Raw genomic sequence first — 18,579 nt, 5'->3', positions numbered from 1 at the left:
TTCGGGTTTTTAATACTGCAGAAATCCTCTTTACGTTGTGGAAATTTATTTGCAAGGAATTTATACAAGGTTCATCATAGGGTCCTTGTGGAAACTTCTTCAGGAAGTTGCTTCGTTTTCTGTTGATAATCCTGTTAAATCGGAGATAACCAAACATTTCATAAAAAAAAACCCACCAAAAATAACTTTTGAGAATCATTTTCTTTCAATTTTTGATCGACTTTCTGCGGAAGAACTTTAACACAGAGAACATTTAAGAACATTAAATCACAGAACATTTTTATGTTTTGAATTGTTGTATAAACCCTTATTCGTTCTAGATGAATGTTATAAAGGAAATATAAAATGTTCCAATATTATGAAAGAATTCCGGACGACTTTTGAAGAATAATATAACATGCTGAGTGGTTCATCGTAAAAGAAACAACCAGTCTGAAACTGACAAATATTTTGGAATTACAAAGAAATTGACAAGATGAAAATGAGTGTTCATGTCGTTTAATAGACATGGTTTGTGTGCGTCGTGTTTTAGAATGGATTAAAAATGACAACAAGTGGCGTATCTCTCCTCATAACTTTTGTTTAAATAATTCTTGAGAGTGTAATGCATGCCATTTAATAAGGACTTGGATATATCCGAAAAATAATGTTAATAACCTCGAAATATAAATTTGTTCTCAACAACATTTGCTAATGAAAATGAAGCCCATCTACACACTTATTTTTTACCGGGATCTCAGCAATTTGTTCAACTTTTACCGAGTTTCGCACAGCCGAGCCCCAGTAAACATGTTTTTCGCCGAGATATCTGTCAAAGGTGCTGAAAATCAGCAAATAATTTGTCGAAACCCAGCTAACAAACCTCATTTTTGACGAGATATTAGTTTTCTTTATTTTGCTGGGCACACGGCTGTACGGATTTTTCCGAGCTGCAGAAATAAAAACTGAGAATTTGTAGATAGGCATCAAACTAATTTTCAAATAAACTTCCTTAGATTTAGCATTTTATTTATTAAATTTCCACCTAAAACTAAATCCGCGCCAAATCCGCGCGAAACCCTAAAATCGTTATGTAAATCCGCGCCAAATCCGCGAAAATTGCGAAATCCGCGTAGTCGTAACAACCCTGTTTCTATCTAAAAATCTCAATTAAAAGCCCAAGTTACTTCATTTTTAAAAGTTCCAATAAAATTTAACACTTCTATCATATTTTGGAGTACAAAGAAACAAATTTCTCAGAAATGAACACCTAGTAATATCCTTTTAATTTTTGATTTTTTTTTAATAAAATTCCAAAGTATCACTCGAAATCCCATTATCAAAAATATTGTCAAACTAAAAAAAATCATAATTTTGGATTTTTTTTAAACCGCTGTACTGACGCCATTTGGCTACCAAGATATTGGTAGCTTTCAACATTCTCCACTGGTTGACCGGCTACTGTGAAACTGGAAGGGGTCACCGTGTTTACATCCAACGATTTGGTTTTGTTGACGTTGATTACTAAGCCTTCCGAAGAGGAGCGCTCGGGAAGGTCATTGAGCTTACTCTGCATATCATAGTGCTGTTGAGCGAGGAGTGCAACGTCATCAGCCAATTCGAAGTCGTTTAGGTGCTCCATGGTTATAGGCTGCCATAACAACTCGCGGTTTGGTTCACGATTTCGTCGATCACGATGAGGAACAGTAACGGTGGGAGAATACATCCTTGCCTCACACCCGGATAGGGTCGGACAAGACAAGTGCAGCACTCTACACGTAAAGGCCTCGTACTGTGCCTCGATGAGGCCGATGAGTTTCTCAGGAACCCTTTTGCGCCTCAGGGTGGCCCACATATTCTCGTGATTGAGACGGTCAAAAGCTTTTTCGTAGTCAAAGAAACTCTTGGAATTCGTTGACCTGCTCCAGAATGATACGGAGCGTGACAATATGGTCCACACAGGATCTTCCGGCCTGCTGCCGCCGGAGAGTCGCATCGATCTTCTCCTGAATCCGGGCAAGGATAACTTTGAATAGAACTTTGAAAATGGTGCACAGCAACATAATGCCTCGTCAGTTATCGCATACAGTCAGGTCACCCTTTTTGGGTACCTTTACTAAGATACCTTGCATCCAGTCGACCGGGAAAGTTGCGGTGCCCAGATATTACGAAATAAACGATGCAGTAGTTGAGCGGATGTCATGTGGTCAGCTTTCAGCATCTCGGCTGATATGTGATCGACCCCTAGAGCTTTATTCGATTTCATACTTTGGATGGCTGTTTGAATCTCGGCTTCGGTATTGACGCGTGTTATACGTCGGATCCTAGGCAAATCATGCCGAGGTGGTTGTTCGAAGTGCTCGAACCAGCGTTTCAGCTGGTCAGTAGGGTCGGTCAATAACTGATCATTCGCGTCTTTCACAGGCATCGTTGCATTCATCTTCGCCTCGCTTAAGCGTCGTGAGATATCGTAAAAAAGGCGAATGTCCCCGGTTGCTGCGGCTCTCTTCCCTTCGTCGGCCAAAGAGTCTCCCCACGCTCGCTTGTCCCGTCGACATGAGCGTTTTACTTCCTTTTCAAGAGCCGAGTATCGTTGACGGGCTAAGACTTTGGCTCCTCTGGTTTTTGATCGCTCTTTAGCGGCTTTGGCTTCTCTTCGCTCCTCTATCTTCCTCCAGGTCTCATCGGTGATCCATTGTTTTCTCTGGGTGCGCAGTTTGCCCAGATTGTTCTCGCTGGTGACGATGAAGGCATTATTGATGGCGGTCCATTGGTCTTCCACGCTGCCACCTTCCGGAATATCTGCAACACGCGTCTCCAGTTCTTCAACGAAGGACCGTTTCACCATGGCATCTTCCAGTCGGCGTGTGTTGAACCGTCGTCCAACTCTCTCCTCCTGCCGACGAATCCGCGCAATGCGCAGGCGTAGTTCGCCGATGAGGAGGTGAAGATCAGACGCGATATCGACACTACGTTTGTTCTGTACATCAAGAAGGCTCCGTTTCCATTTTCGACTGATGCAGATGTGGTCGATTTGGTTTTCTGTAAAGCCGTCACGGGAGACCCACGTGACCTTGTAAGCCGGTCGATGAGGGAAGAGCGATCCCCCGATCGCTATGTCGTTAATACCACAAAATTCTGCGAACAGCTCTCCGTTTTCGCTCATTTCTCCGAGACCATGGCGTCTCATAATGCGCTCATGGTTCGAGTTGTCGGATCCGATCTTCGCATTGAAGTCGCCCAAACAGATCTGGGAAGTGCCCCAGATTGTTGAGTTTCGTTAAAACTATTGATCTGTATAAAAAAAATCGAAAGATTCGGTGCTAATTTGCTCAAAAAGTTTTTGTTTTTTCTCAAAATTGTGTAAAATGGATATATTCAGTTTCGCAAACAAATGATCTAAATATTCCATTTGGTTGGTCACGTGCTCCAGCTCAGTTCCGTCAGTGGAAGCCGATAGCAACGGAACATTTTTAACATACTGCAAACAACTATGAAAAATGTAGTCTTCGTTACTGATTGCTTGTAGTCTGCTCTAGACGTTACTAATAATGTCTTAGAAGCAAGCGTGTTTTTTGGATATGTTCGAAATTTTACGGATGATATCAGGAATTCCCTGATAATTCCAGGTTATCCAGGTTTCTCAGGTAGTAGACTCCCTGTATTAGTTGTAAAGCATTTCAACAGTTATTTATTTTAAAAAATGCTATGCTTGTAATTATATTATATTTACATTGTGTGGGGAGCACAGATATAAAAGCAGTTATGGTGAATTGGACTAGATGGCACCGTAAAAAATCAAAATAAATATGGCTGAAGAATCGGTAGACTTTGGGACCTTATAGACATGACCAGTTCCGGATGAGTTTCAAAATACATCCCCGGAAATAACTATATCGATATGTAACACCATCTGGTCTCCAGTAGCCTTTGCGAGTAAAGGCGTAGGATTGCCAATTCGGAGATGACGAGTTCGATTCTCGGTCCGGTCTAGGATGTTTTCGGGTTGGAAACATTCTCGACACCCTTGGCATAGTGTATCCATTGCACTTACCACACCATGCAATAGCGGGCATATGCAAGCTATCATTTAATAACTGAGGAAATGCTAATAGAATAAAAAGTTTAAAAGCAGGCCAAGTTCCAGTTGGAATATGGAGCCATTGAAGAAGAAGAACCATCGCTGGTTTTACATACAAAATGGTCAAGTTTGAGAATCAATATCTCGATTTCTAGCTATTAGATTAAGGACATATTTTGCATCCCAGCCTAAAATGACCTGAATGTTCAATCAATGATTGTTATTTGTATGCATATTTACTGAAAAATAAAGTTACCACTTTTACCATATATGGGGCTCCATACAAGTGGAGTGGCATTATAATTATTTGTAACTAGAACATGCAAAATATGTCCTTAAATCGCGAATTTGACCATTTTGTATGCAAAACCAGCGGTGTTGTTATACATAACCATTCGCTAACTGGGCGCTCTTTAACTGGGCTGCTTTTTAACTGGGCTTTCGCTAACTGGGCTACAGCTGGGTGGTGCGAATAGAATCGATTTGGTTGTCAAACTGAAGCCAAAATTTTCTATTGTGCCGGAGCCAAACATTGAAGATTGTGGTTATGTTCGCTTCTGATCTAATATTGAGAAGTATTGTTATTATTTGGGAAAAAATAAAATAAACTTTGTTTGAGTTTGTATTCTTTGTAACAAATATTCTCACATTATATTTCGAGTGGAAAATTAGTAGGAATGCATCTAAAAAGCACTCGTTATGAAATTTCTTGAGATTCAGCAGCTGATTGGAGCATGAATGTATGTAAACAATCGTTAAGTCATGTAGAGTCTAGCGCATTTGTGCGCCCTCATGCAGCGTGGAAAGAGAAATTCGAAGAGCGGGAAATGTTTGACAGCCGAGTAACTTCAAAATAATTTTGTTTATGGAAGTGATTTCAAAATATCCCTCTACTCGCTTGAGCGCAGAAAAGCGGCTCTATCCGCAGCACCCAGGGTTACAGCCCAGTTAAAAAGCAGACAACCGTCAAAAATAGACGTCAAAAGTAGTTTGACATTTCACTGTCAAAGCTAGCAAGGGGCATGCAAAAGGGAGACGAGTGAATATAATTGATTCTCGAGTAACATGATAATCGGGCGTAAACCAATTATTATTTTTATTCAGAAATTAAAACAATAATTAGGGTCGCAAAATAATGTTCATGAATGTGGAAGACCTTTTAAAAATTAACTTCTTGCCCGAAAGCAGAGTAACTTACTATGGCATCGAAATCAATCGCACCCATTTCAATATCTACCGTTAAAATCTGTTAATCTGTTAGAAGTACCCTCATAATAAACCCAGATCAGTTGAGTCAATAATCTCGGTACAGTAATCGTTCGCTAATTGGGGCACGACCTCACCCCAACTAGCGAATGTCGTTTGCTAATTGGGGCGTTTTGACAAGCGTCAATGTTGTTTACTTTTTGCATTGAACAAAGGAAAATTTTACGCGCCAGAAAATATCGATCCCGCTAAACACGGAAACAAAACGTCAACGCGTTTTTGACATCACATTCTGACGTTTAGCTGCTTTTTAATTGGGTTTCGCCCCAATTAGCGAACCCCCAACTAAAAAGCGCCCCAACTAGAAAAAAGAAAACCCAATTAGCGAACGTTCACTGTAGTTGAAATTTGCGAGAATTTGTGAATATGGCCACAACTAAAATTCAGAATGTGAACCATTCCACCATTGTGAACCATTTAAAGTTCAGCAGTTTGATGGTTATTTCTCTGTGGTTATAAATGACATTTTCAATACCCCTAAAATGTCCAATTGCTGCTTACATTTTTAAAATTGCTGCCAAACAATAATGCATGACTTAAAGCTACTACGCTGCTGAAAAGTACTGTGCAAATAGATAGGATACGGAATGGTCACGGAATGATTCCGCTACTGAAATTCCGTGAGCAGTACGGAGCTGACAAGAAGAGAAAATTTCGTAGCGCTAATAACGCTAAAAATGCTGGGTAAGCTAAATGGAGCTATCACTTTTCCTTACCGAAAAATATTCCGTACCATTATTCCGTACGGAAAAGTAACATTTTCCCCATACTGAATCAGATGTCAAATTTACCTTGGTAATTTGATCAAATTTTCCGTAAACCCATTCCGTAATAGCAGCGTACTAGGCTTTAGCTAGTTGTTTGAATAAAATCAAGAATATCTTGTACAAATGAATAATTTTAAAGCAACACAACAAACAAGGAGTGAGGTCTTTTAGTATGTAATGTAAATAATTGTGGTTAAGTTGTTTGCATTATGTTAGATTCGCCCAATTGGCAAATTACTCGTGATGCATATTTTTATTGTTATTAAAAAGCAATTCAAAACATTGCATCGACATCACCCTCGGTGTCCATCAGCGTTTGACAGGTCAGCCCAGTTAGCGAGCAGCATTCGCTAACTGGGCTGTGCTCTTAGCCCAGTTAGCGAACGGTTACTGTAATTATTTCCATGAGGGTACATGTGCATTGAGAACTAATATTAGTCTCTTTTGGTTCACCATACTATTTTGTAGCTCTAGTGAATCACAGAACATTATTTGTATTTTATTTTGACAAAAAGTGGATACATTAACCTTGGGTAGGTATGCTACATGGCTGCCTACTTTTTTTTCTAACATACCTAGAGATAAGCCTACCTTTTATGATTTAGGATGCGAGAGTCACATTTCGGCCAGCAACCTTGAACTGAAATTGGGTCCAAGGATCCGCTCGGTTTATGTTGTTGCAGCAATAACGTGACGTCACGTAGGTACCGTAGTGGAGTCGGCGGCTTCCTTTGTGTTTCTTGTCTGCAGCGCTTCTAATCTTCGGCACTAGCGGGACAGCGAGAATAAGGTGATAAAATGGCCTGACAGATGCGGTGGGTTTCCTTTGGAGTTTCTTCTGATTCCTAGTTCCGAGCGCTGATCGCACAGACGAAGATGCGTTCTAAAAATAAGTCCAAATTTCTCGCGTTTTGCCGCCGTACGTCGTCCACGACGTTATTATTGCCTTGCCAAGACTCTGCGGGATGTGAGAACAAGCGTTTTGTGGCCTGTGTCTACAATGACGATGCTACTGCTGCTGATGATTACGATTACTCTAATGATGATGGCACACGCAAGTTTTTCATTTTTCCAAGAAATATTTTCCTTTCTACATTTTCTTTTAACTTGTTTTGCACTCTTTCTTCTTGTTCCCCAGTATTTTTGATTGTCAGCAGCTGAAAAGATTTTTTTCCTTCCGCTGGCTCAGGAAAAACATAGAATGCACGTTCACTTCCCACCCATATTCAAAACATCAACAAAATTGATCCGATTTGCACAAATTCGATTGTTATTCACATTTTACTCGAAACAAAAATGACTATTTGTATTCTCCAGTCGAATTAAAGCACCGATTTGCTGGAAAATGTTTCGAAATCGCGGACCGCCGAATCCGAATATGGAAAGGATTTTCCTTTCCTAACTTGCTTTGTTGCTTCACACACCGCCAACTGCGAGACGACCGATGAAAAAGTGAAGAGTGCATGAAAAAGCAAAGTGAACTGACTGACTGACAACGCGAACCGACTACATCAGCGACGATTACGACGGGATGGAAACCAAAATCGAACCGAGCGAGAAAATGGGAGAGAAAATTCAGTGACTGGTGAGAAAATTGCATTTTCTTGCAAAGATCACCCACTCGAACGGCACAAACACACAAACAGTTGCCACCCCATCTGTCATTAATGACGCAAACGACTACTGACATTTGGTGGGCCACGATCACGTCGAGGGGTTTATTTTGGCTCATATTCATAAAGTGGCTTCCAGGCGAAATAAAATATTGACAATATTGAGTTCTCCAAAGCCAGAATCACCAATATTAATGTCACTGTGTAAGGTGTATAAAATAAAAGTGGGTGGTAGGGTAAATGATATATTTTGGACATGTACATATTTTGGACAAGCCTGAGCTTTTTCGATCAATTTTAGATAATGTGTAGGAAAATTTTTATCGAAAGTATTATCATTGCATACGTTTACCTCAACTCTAGCGGCTCCTGATGAGAATTCACAAATCAACTATTATTTATCTTTAAAATTATCTAAAATGTAAAGCTTTCTACCAAAGTGCCTGCTGGACGCCAGTATGCAGGAGAACTTGCATTACAGGACTCTTCGTAACATGCACCTGAAACACGTTTAAATTTGTTCAAACGGCAATCTTGAGGTCCTGCGGCCAAAGTTTAATTGTAATAGAGATACTAACATATTCCAATCGCTTAACATGAACTTGAGACGGATGAAAAAGGAGTGACCAAAATGAAGTGATGTTTTTATGCATCAGACATTTATTGGTCACCCCATGTACAGTACATGGATGAACCATTAATTGCCAACTTTCAGGCTGTTTTCAATGATATCGATAAGATTGCGAAACAATGTCAATTTATGGTTTAATCTATGTCAGTTAAGCAAATAAATGCATTTAAATGAATGTGGATACGTGTAGGTAAGTCATACCATTGAGATCTGTAGGTGGCCATTTTTAAATTAGGAGAAAATGACTCTGTCCAAAATATATGCATTTTCCATGTCGAAATTATATATTTGATGTCCAAAAAGAAAATATTTCAGTTCGCAGTATATCACAGTTCACACCTAGTAAACGTAATTTACTCAAAAATTGGGCAATGGAGATACAAGACTAATCATAGATTATGTATTTGGATGAATCTAGTGGTTTTCAATTCTTTTATACTATTCAATCTCGATATATTTTCTAATGAATGTCCTGCGCTTGTCCAAGATACATCATTTACCCTAATCCAGTTGCAGAATAAACATCACAAATACTTCGAGAGGAATACTGCGGAAGCACGCACACTTCTACTCATTTGGAGAACTCAATATGCTTACCTGGGGCCCTCCTTAGCCGTGGGGCTACAAAGCAAGACCATGCTGAGGGTGGATGGGTTAGATTCCCGGATTGGATTCGGATTGGAAATTGTCTCGACTTCCCTGGGCATAAATGTATCATCGTGTTAGCCTCATGATATACGAATGCAAAAATGGTACGTTAGAAACCTCGCAGTTACTGTGTAAGCTCACAATGAACACTAACCTGCAAGGCGGCTCTGTCCCAGTGTGGGGATGTAATGCCAATAAGAAGAAGAAGAAGAAGAAGAAGACGGTAGCCTGTTCTGCAGGTACGTGGCAGTTAACATTGCCTCGCCCCAGAAACATTTCTCCACCAGCATCAATCAACAAACATGTGGCCATCTCGGTCAACGATATGATTTTCCTCTCGGCGACACCGTTCTGTGGTGTGGAGTATAGGGGGAGTGAACTGCGGTTGAATCCCTTCTTGTCAATTGTTAAAAGAGACTTACGGGAGACGCGCGTGTAAAAACAAATTTGTAGCACGTTTCTTTTATTTTAATCTGTAATAATTATTTTAATCTGGTAGTATTGCTTTTTCGCAATTAACATTGCTAAATACAAATCTAGCCACCTATGCGCCCTCACCCTTGCAGTTGCTAGACAAGTCATGCCCTCCTTTCCTGGCAATCCAGCCGATTGGCCAGTGTTCATAAGTAGTTTTATGAACACTACACTAGCTTGTGGGTACTCTAGTGCCGAAAACTTATGCCGCCTTCAGCGAAGCCTTAAAGGCGCAGCATACGAGGCAGTTCAAAGCCGATTACTTCTACCTGAATCGGTGCCTCATATAATGGAAACGCTCCATCTGCTTTATGGTAGGCCGGAGTTGCTAATTGCAGCCCTACTAGAAAAAGTGCGAACATCTCCATCGCCAAAAGTAGAAAAATTTCAAAGTATAATTGATTTCGGGATGTCCATACAGAGCTTATGCGATCATCTAGAAGTCGCAGGTCAAACTGCACATCTGTCAAACCCCTCCCTTCTCGCCGAACTTGTCGCCAAATTACCACCACATCTACAAATGGAATGGGAATCCTACCTCCAGGGATTTTCGGAAGTTAACCTAAAAACATTCGGCAGCTTCATGTCCAGCGTAGTGAGAGCAGTGAGTAAAGTGACAGTGTTCAACAGCAGCAGTGGAAGATCTAGCGCTTTCGTAGTCAAACCCAAAGGAAATGTGAATGCCCATTGTAGTGATCAGAAGTTTAGTGTTGGAATAAGCCCTTCCACGAAGAGGGAGGAAGTGAAATCGTGTCCAGTTTGCAAGAGCGAAGGTCATCGTGTCCAGGATTGTCGCAACTTCAAGTCACTTTCCACTGATGGCAGGTGGAAGTGTGTCCAATCAAGCGGTCTCTGCAGAAACTGTTTGAGCTTCCATGGCCGAAGAAGCTGCAGAAAGAGCAGCGTCTGCGGAACAGATGGGTGTGAATACCGTCATCACCCGCTTCTACACTCTTCCCGTCGCCGCTCAGATACTACGGTACAGCCGTTGATGAGTACCGCGGAAAATCACACATCGTCCAGTTAAAGGGTCGTTACTGTTTCGAATAGTGCCGGTGACCTTGCACGGACCCAATGGAACGATAGATACCTTCGCATTCCTCGACGATGGATCATCCCTAACGCTAATTGAGGACAGTCTGGCCGTGGAGCTCGGTGTCAGCGGTGTAAAGAGCCCACTGTGCTTGCTGTGGACAGCAAATGTCACGCGAATAGAGAAGGATTCGAAACAGCTGAATCTGGTAGTTTCGTCAGGCGAAAAGAAGAAGTACTCTCTGGAGGAGGTGCAAACTGTGAAGGAGCTTTCATTGCCCATACAAACACTTTCGTATGGATGTCTATCCAAACGGTACTCGCATCTCAAAGGGCTCCATGTGAAGAGCTACTGCAATGCCGTTCCCAAGCTGCTTATCGGAATTAATAATTTGAGCTTAATGGTCCCACTGAAGACACCTGAAGGTCGCAGACACGAACCCGTTGCCGTTAAAACCAGACTAGGTTGGTGTATCTATGGCGGTAGAACTAGCAACGGTCAGAAACCAACTGTTAACTGTCATGCTTGTGAATGTTCGTCAGATCAAACTTTGCATGATCTTGTCAAAGATTTCTTCGCCACGGATATTGTCGGAGCGCAACTTGCAGCGCCACTTCTTTCGGAAGAAGAAAAGCGTGCTCAACAAATATTGGAGAATACAACGGTTCGAAACGGTAACCATTTTGAAACTGGTTTGTTATGGAAGTTTGACCATGTTGAGCTTCGTGATAGTTACACTATGGCCTTTCGACAACTGGAATGCTTAGAGAGGCGAATGAATCGGAACCCAGAACTAAGGGAAATCTTGCAGCGTCAACTAGTGAAATACGAAGAAAAAGGCTACGCCCACCGTGCTACTTCAGAAGAATTGCTCAACGCGGATATGCGGCGCGTCTGGTATTTGCCTCTGGGAGCTGTAGCCAACCCTCGGAAACCATGCAAAATTCGAATGATTTGGGATGCAAGAGCTGCCGTGAACGGCATCTCCCTGAATTCAGTACTGCTGAAGGGTCCGGACCAACTTACGTCGCTTCCCGGCGTGCTAATACGTTTCCGTCAATTCAACGTGGGTGTTTCTGCCGATATTAAGGAGATGTTCCACCAAATCATCATTCGTAAAGCAGATCGGAACTCACAACGATTTCTCTGGCGAAATGATCCTTCCGAAAGACCTGACGTATACCTTATGGATGTCGCAACGTTCGGCTCAACATGCTCACCTGCTTCCGCACAATACATCAAAACAAGAACGCTAGTGATTTCCAAGAAATGTATCCTCGTGCTGTCGAAGGCATTGTGTCTAACCACTACGTGAATGACTCTCTGGAAAGCTACGAGTCCATAGAGGAGGCGGTTTAAGTGTCCCAGGACATGCGGTTAATTCACAAGCAAGGTGGATTGGAACTGAGAAACTGGCTATCGGATAGCAGGGAAGTTCCACACACTCTGGCCGACACCGAGCCTGCAAAAGATACATTTTTGCGGCAGATAAGCAAGATGGCTATGAACGAGTGCTTGGGTTGTTATGGCTGACAAAAGAGGATGCTTTCAGTTTTTCAACGGAGATGAAGCCGGAGATAGCTGATTTGATCAACAGCTATGGACAACCTACAAAAAGACAGATGCTGAAGTGTTTGATGTCGTTTTTTGATCCGCTGGGTCTGCTGAGCTTATTCGTTGTTCATGGGGAAAATCCTCCTTCAAGATGTGTGGCGATCCGGAGTGCAGTGGGATAAAGTAGTGAGTGACGAGCATCATCGACGGTGGCGAAATTGGACAAGTCTGTTTAAAGATGTCCGAAACCTTAAAATTCCTCGCTGCTACTTCTTCGGTGCTGTCAAAGAGAGATACATGGATTTACAGTTACACGTTTTCGTAGATGCGAGCGAGTCCGCATACTGCGCGGCAGCGTATTTTCGGACGTTGAACCCTGATGGAGTACCGGAATGTGTGCTTGTGGCTGCGAAAACAAAGGTAGCTCCATTAAAGACACAATCTATTCCACGACTAGAGCTGCAGGCCGCAGTCCTTGGAGCTCGTTTATCGCAATTTGTTGAAGAAAACCACACTGTGCGTGTTACAAGGAAAGTTATGTGGAGTGACTCGGCTACTGTTCTGTCTTGGATTCGAGCTGATCATCGTAAATACAAGCAGTTTGTTGCGTGCAGAATAGGAGAGCTACTAACGATAAGCGATGTGAGTCTCTGGCGGTGGGTACCATCAAAACAGAATCCGGCTGACATTGCGACGAAGTGGGGAAATGGTCCAGACCTAAAAAATGACAGCGTCTTGTTCAATGGTCCTTCTTTTCTGCAACTGGTGGAAGCCGACTGGCCGAAAGAAAGGAAATTTACGCCTCCCACAGAAGAAGAACTGCGTCCCTGTTATACTATCAACAAAATAGCGATCCCAGAGCATCTGGTGGAACTTGAACGATTTTCTCAGCTGACTAGAGCAATCCGTGCTGTAGCCTACGTGTACCGATTCGCCGAGAACCTAAAGCAGAAGATTAGAGGACAGGTACGATTGGTAGGCCCTTTGACATCCGAGGAGCTTCAAAGAGCAGAATGTTTACTTATACGTGAGTCGCAGTGGCAATGCTTTCCCGATGAAATGGTGATCCTTAGACGTAACTGTGAGAAGGCGATAGATGCGCAAACGCCGTTAGCGAAGGACAGTGCCCTATACCAGCTGTGTCCATTTTTGGACGAACAAGGCATTGCTCGAGTGGATGGAAGAATCGGAGCAGCTCCGTACGTAGAAAAAGAGACTAAGTTTCCAGTGATCCTTTCTAAGAGGCATCGATTGACGACTCTACTATTAGACGGTTATCATCGAAAGTATCTACACGGGAACAAAGAAACTGTAGTTAACGAGGTTCGCCAGCGATGCTATATCCCGAAACTCAGGGCGGCGGTAAACAGCGTTGCCAAGGCCTGTCAGTGGTGCCGTGTCTACAAAAGTTCACCGAAGATCCCCCGCATGGCACCGCTGCCTCTAGCAAGATTGGCCTCATTTGTGAGACCATTTACGTACGTCGGTCTGGACTTTTTTGGGCCGTTGACGGTGAAGGTAGGAAGGAGCAACGCAAAACGCTGGATAGCTCTGTTCACGTGCTGGACGATTCGGACGGTGCACGTTGAAATTGTTCAAAATCTGAGCCCGGATTCCTGTGTGAAGTGCATTCGGTGATTCATTTGTCGCCGAAGTTCTCCTGCTGACAACGGACAACGGAACTAATGTTCAGGGTGCCGCTAGATTGATACAGGAACAAATGGAACAACTAGCCGTTACATTTACAGGTACCACCACCAGGTGGATATTTAATCCACCTGGCACTCCGCATATGGGCGGGGCCTGGGAGAGGATGGTCCGCTCAATCAAAACTGCCGTCGAAACGGCGTATACCAACAACCGCAAGCTGGACGACGAGGCGTTAGAAACATTTATGGTCGAGGCCGAAGCTATAGTCAATAGTCGTCCGTTAACGTATCTACCACTCACGTCGGAAGAGAGCGAGGCACTCACGCCGAACCACTTCTTGCTCGGCAATTCCAGTGGGGTTCGGCAACCGGTAACTGAAGCAACGGATCCGGCGGAAGCGCTGCGCTCATCGTGGAGCCAAGTTCAACACCAGCTCGACGTATTCTGGAGAAGATGGACCAGGGAGTACCTCCCGACTCTGACGAAGCGCCCGAAGTGGTGTGGTGAAGAAAAGCCAATAATGGAAGGGCAATTGGTACTGGTAGTGGGTGATGGCAAAAGGAACGAGTGGACAAGAGGTCGTATTGTTGAAGCAATAAAAGGGGCGGATGGGAGAATACGACAAGCAATCGTACAAACTGCGAGGGGGCTTGTGCGAAGGCCAGTGGCTAGGTTGGCTATACTAGAAGTGGATGAAGGTGGTAACACTGGACCTGGTGGCCAGAATTACGGGGGAGAGAATGTTGATATTGGCAACACTTCTAGCAACGCTTCAGTGACGGCGGGAGTGGACTGTCAGTGAAAGTGTCATGTTGACAGTACGAAGGGAAGAGAAAGAGAACTATTAACATTAAGAAAACGTAATCACTGTAAGATACTGCCAGAAGTCACGTACAAAAGTTTCTTACAGCTAATTTGAACTTAAATCTAGACCAATACTTATAGATAAAGAGACAGTGCCCTATTAAAATCTGTATGCTACACAAATCATTCCTCGTGTCAGCGTTCTATAGTAAGGTTAGAGTTGTGCTGTAATTGCCCTTGCAAACCGATTTTTGTAAGTACTTGAAGCTAAATTGTCTAAAACTATCCTAAAACTAAACATAAATAAAATTTACAGCTAAAGCTACATTACTACCAACTCACTGGTGTTGTGATTTGCTCAAGAAATCGAACAGAGGTTCGCCAATTCTATACCCTCGGCAACAGGAGAGCTTTCGGGGTTTTCGAGCGAAAAGTGCTGCGTACAATACTCGGAGGGAAAGGAGGGAAACTAGAAAATGGTGTGTGGCGCAGACGCATGAATCATGATGTGTATCAAGTAAACAAAAAAGAAAATATTGTGAATCGTATAAAATACGGCAGACTTCAGTGGGCTTGCCACTTCCAAGAATAGCGAAAACAATATTCAACAGAGAACCGGATAGAGACCGGCGACTTCGTGGAGACCACGAACACGCTGTCTGCACGCGGTGGAATCGGACCTGGGGACCCTAAACGTTCGGGGACACTGGAGGAACGTCGCCCAAGACCGACAATTATGGAGCACTACAAAACGCCAGGGATAGGTGTATCGGTGCTGTAGCCAACCAGGTATCCAGGTAGATACCTCGGGAGATATCAACAAACTCCTAGGGGTTCAAATTTTCAAACCCGCAAGTGGGAAGCTAAGTCAGTAAGTGTACACGTTTTTCAAATATTCGGAAATACGGTATATTGGGCTAGCAGAAAACAAAAAACAATGGCCTTATCTTCAAGTAAAGTGGAATATGGTTTAAGTCTTGTTGTTTCTGACGGCATATGGTTGGAGGAAATCCATATTTGAAGATAATCAATGCAAGAGGGCGAAACACAACGATGTCAGGTACCACTCTTGGGAGACCATGTCATCAAAGTGAGTTTCGAGATTGAATCTGTTCTATCCAACAAACAATTAGCAGATCAATCAAAGTTAACTGCCTATTTTTCGGGTATTGGTCTTTAATTTACAATGTTCAGAAAAACTTCGATATAAAATGTACATTATGTGAAAGATTCTTGATTTGAAAATGTATTTGAGGTAACCACTTTCCTCCGATGGTACTCGAACCCATGACCCTCAGTACGCTAGACTGGTGCTCAGGGTTTGCAGAAATGGCTCTCAATAGATAACGAACAACGATAAAAGAGAGACAAAAACTGTTCCGAATCATAACAAGCCATGATAACAAGTTTATTAAACTTGTATTATAGAAGTGCGAAAAAACAAAATCGTATAGGCAGCCCCCACAGAAAAATGGTGATTATCGCTCCTTTCGTGTTGGTTCCTGCACAGCTGTGTAAAACAAATTTCAACTTGTTGCATCATCAGAGCCAGTGCTCCCCGCATTAGTTGCTTTCTAAAAGAAATTTATCATGGGGTATAGCAAAAGATATTTTAGTTACCAGATAAAGATTGTCGCTGTCGTCGCTGTCCGGAACATCTTTTGCTGGCAAGGATAGGGGAGCTAAATGTCAAAGAAGGAAAATCCACACGGTTTGACAGCTTGGTACCCAACATGTTCCGGACAGCAGAACAAAGGGAACCGAAGCGACAATCTTTATCTAGTAACTAAAATATCTTTTGGTATAGCCTCCCGAATCAATTCTCTATCATGACAACTTGCGAAAAAAGCCTCTCGCGGTATGCTACATATCGTATATGCAGGGAATCAATTTTTTTCGAATGCGCCTGCGAAACAAGCGACAAAAGAGAACCAACGACAAAGCTTTGTTTTTGTCGAAGATAATAATGACAAAGATCCGAAAAATTTTGTCAGCAACAAAAAAGAAGACAATCTTGTTGCTAACTTTTCATCCCGTTATTTTGCATTATTTCTAGTGAAAATTTCGGTTTTATGTTATCAAAGTTTCAGCTTTTATGAAAATATTCGAGAATCGAACAATGATTACAAAATTACCAGCGTATTTTCGGAGATATCAGAGCATGCAAGGCAAATGATTCTTGTCATATTGTGTTCGGGTTCTGATAAAGGTTTGTCGCTAGGTGCGTTTGTCAGTAACAAACTCTGTTGATGACAAAGAGTATATTGTTAGGCGTTGCTCGAATATTGATTCCCTGCGTATATGTATAGACCAATGCAAGATATTGACTTAACCTCAATTATTTGACAGTTCACAGAGCTTGTTTACAAAGTGTTAGAATTAAAATCGATCAGCTGGAAATAAAAATCCGTAATTTTCGTTCAAAATCATTTTGATACGAATATTCTAGTGATACGGGCTGCGAAATGGTGGGTTGACATCAAGGAAGGAGCGCCCAACAGAGCTCTGGTCCCCACAAGTTCCTATCTCACGCTTCCACGGGTCGTCCGACAAAGGACCGTTAGCTAAGGGTTGTGTACTTAGCTGGTAGTGCAGCCTGGGCACTGTTGTCCTTCTGCCATCAGCTAGAGTGAAAAGGTACGCTTCGAGCATCTGTTCACCAGGAGGTGCAACAGCGTTTGCCTGGTACCAGCGGCTGATCAACGAAATGCTGCATCGCGTCAGCTATACCTAAGGTAGCAGCCTCACTAGCGCGATGTAGGTAACGCAACCCCGTTAAAGTAGCTTACTGAAGCCTTTCAAGTACCACGTAAAATGGAGAAAGAAGAACAAGAGAACGTTATTTTTGGCAACCAACCCGGCAACGAAATCATGACTATGATTGGAAACTCGGTACCTGGAATGTCAGGACCCTAAATGAACCTGGACGAGTGAGCCTTCTGGCTCGTGAACTGCAGAAGCTTGGAGTGAACGTGGCTGCTATTCAAGAAGTCCGATGGCCTAGATCCGGAGAACGTGAATTTCGAGCCGTGGATCCCACGGCCAATACTGCATTCAAGTATAACATCTATCACAGCGGCGGTGAAAAAGCAGAGCATGGAGTTGGTTTCGTAGTGATGGGCAGGCAGATGAAGCGAGTGATGCGGTGGAAACCCATGCTAATGCATTAGCGAACGAATCTGTGTGTTGAGGATACGGGGCAAATTCTTCAATTACAGCCTAATCAACGTTTACGCACCGACAAACGATAAATCGGACAACGTGAAGGACACGTTTTATGAATGTCTTGATAAAGCCTATGGAGAGTGCCCAAAGCATGACGTGAAAATTGTTATCGGAGACGCTAACGCTCAGGTCGGTAGAGAGGACTTTCCGTCCCATAATCGGTAGGGAGAGCCTTCACTCCGCTACCAATGACAACGGCCTACGGCTAGTAAATTTTGCTGCTGCCAGAGGGATGGCCATCAGTAGCACCTACTTTGCACGAAAGAACATGAAACTTGCAATCAGATAGACCATGTTCTGGTGGATGGGCGCCATTTCTCGGATGTTATCGATGTGCGGACATTCAGAGGTCCGAACATTGACTCTGATCACTACCTCGTTGTCAGTAAAATTCAATCACGGTTGTCAACTGTATCGAACGAAAGATCACAGCGAACGATGCGTTACAATATCCAGCGATTGTCGGCGGAAGGAGTAACGGATGAGTACCGCAAGAACCTCGACGAACGGATAAGTGCAATCAACGTTAGCGACAACATCAACGATCTATGGAAGTCGATCCATGGAGCGGTGAGCCCAACAGCACGAGAAGTGGTAGGCACTGCACAGAGGCGACCCAGGACGGGTTGGTTCGATGTGGAGTGTCAGAGAGTGACAGACGAGAAGAACGTTGCCAGAAGCTGGATGCTGGTGTCGGGTACCCGATCGAATAGAGACCGGTACAAGGAAGCAAGAGCAGCCGAAAAACGAATCAACCGCAGGGAGAAGAACAAGTGATTAGCGAGGCGCAGGAAAAAATGGAGCAGAACGATATGCGGAGGTTCTATGAGTCTGTCAATGGCGTGCGGTTGAAG

General features: G+C 43.1%; 2 protein-coding genes across 5 annotated transcripts in view; one reads left to right on the top strand and one right to left on the bottom strand.

The window, feature by feature from the left end:
* The window catches only part of LOC134227257 (protein pangolin, isoforms A/H/I/S-like), a 29,915-nt gene extending 22,177 nt beyond the window's left edge, over positions 1-7,738 (bottom strand). The window contains exons 1-2 of one of the 4 annotated variants that reach the window (XM_062708607.1): positions 7,372-7,738; positions 6,685-7,277 (exon numbers count right to left, since the gene is read on the bottom strand). The gene's annotated coding sequence lies outside the window, so the exon portion shown is untranslated. Of the gene's footprint in view, positions 1-6,684 lie in introns of all 4 variants that reach the window. The other 3 variants (XM_062708609.1, XM_062708611.1, XM_062708608.1) reach the window with 3 other exon arrangements.
* Positions 7,739-12,583: 4,845 nt separating this feature from the next.
* On the top strand, positions 12,584-14,498 carry LOC134223091 (uncharacterized). Its single transcript, XM_062702226.1, has 2 exons — positions 12,584-13,564; positions 13,740-14,498. Exons 1-2 carry the CDS (start codon positions 12,584-12,586, stop codon positions 14,496-14,498), a joined length of 1,740 nt encoding a protein of 579 aa, XP_062558210.1.
* Positions 14,499-18,579: the final 4,081 nt, after the last annotated feature.

Source organism: Armigeres subalbatus, chromosome 3 (genome assembly GCF_024139115.2).
Source record: "Armigeres subalbatus isolate Guangzhou_Male chromosome 3, GZ_Asu_2, whole genome shotgun sequence".
NCBI lineage: Eukaryota > Metazoa > Arthropoda > Insecta > Diptera > Culicidae > Armigeres > Armigeres subalbatus.
Note: the sequence above shows the minus strand (reverse complement) of the source record. Positions and strands in the feature narration are given on the sequence as shown.

Excerpts from the sequence above, each read along its gene's own strand:
- LOC134223091 (XM_062702226.1), top strand. The coding sequence starts at position 12,584 with ATGTGGAGTGACTCGGCTACTGTTCTGTCTTGGATTCGAGCTGATCAT. Across the intron at positions 13,565-13,739 it reads TTGGGCCGTTGACGGTGAAG|GGTGCCGCTAGATTGATACA; the intron begins GTAGGAAGGAGC and ends ACTAATGTTCAG.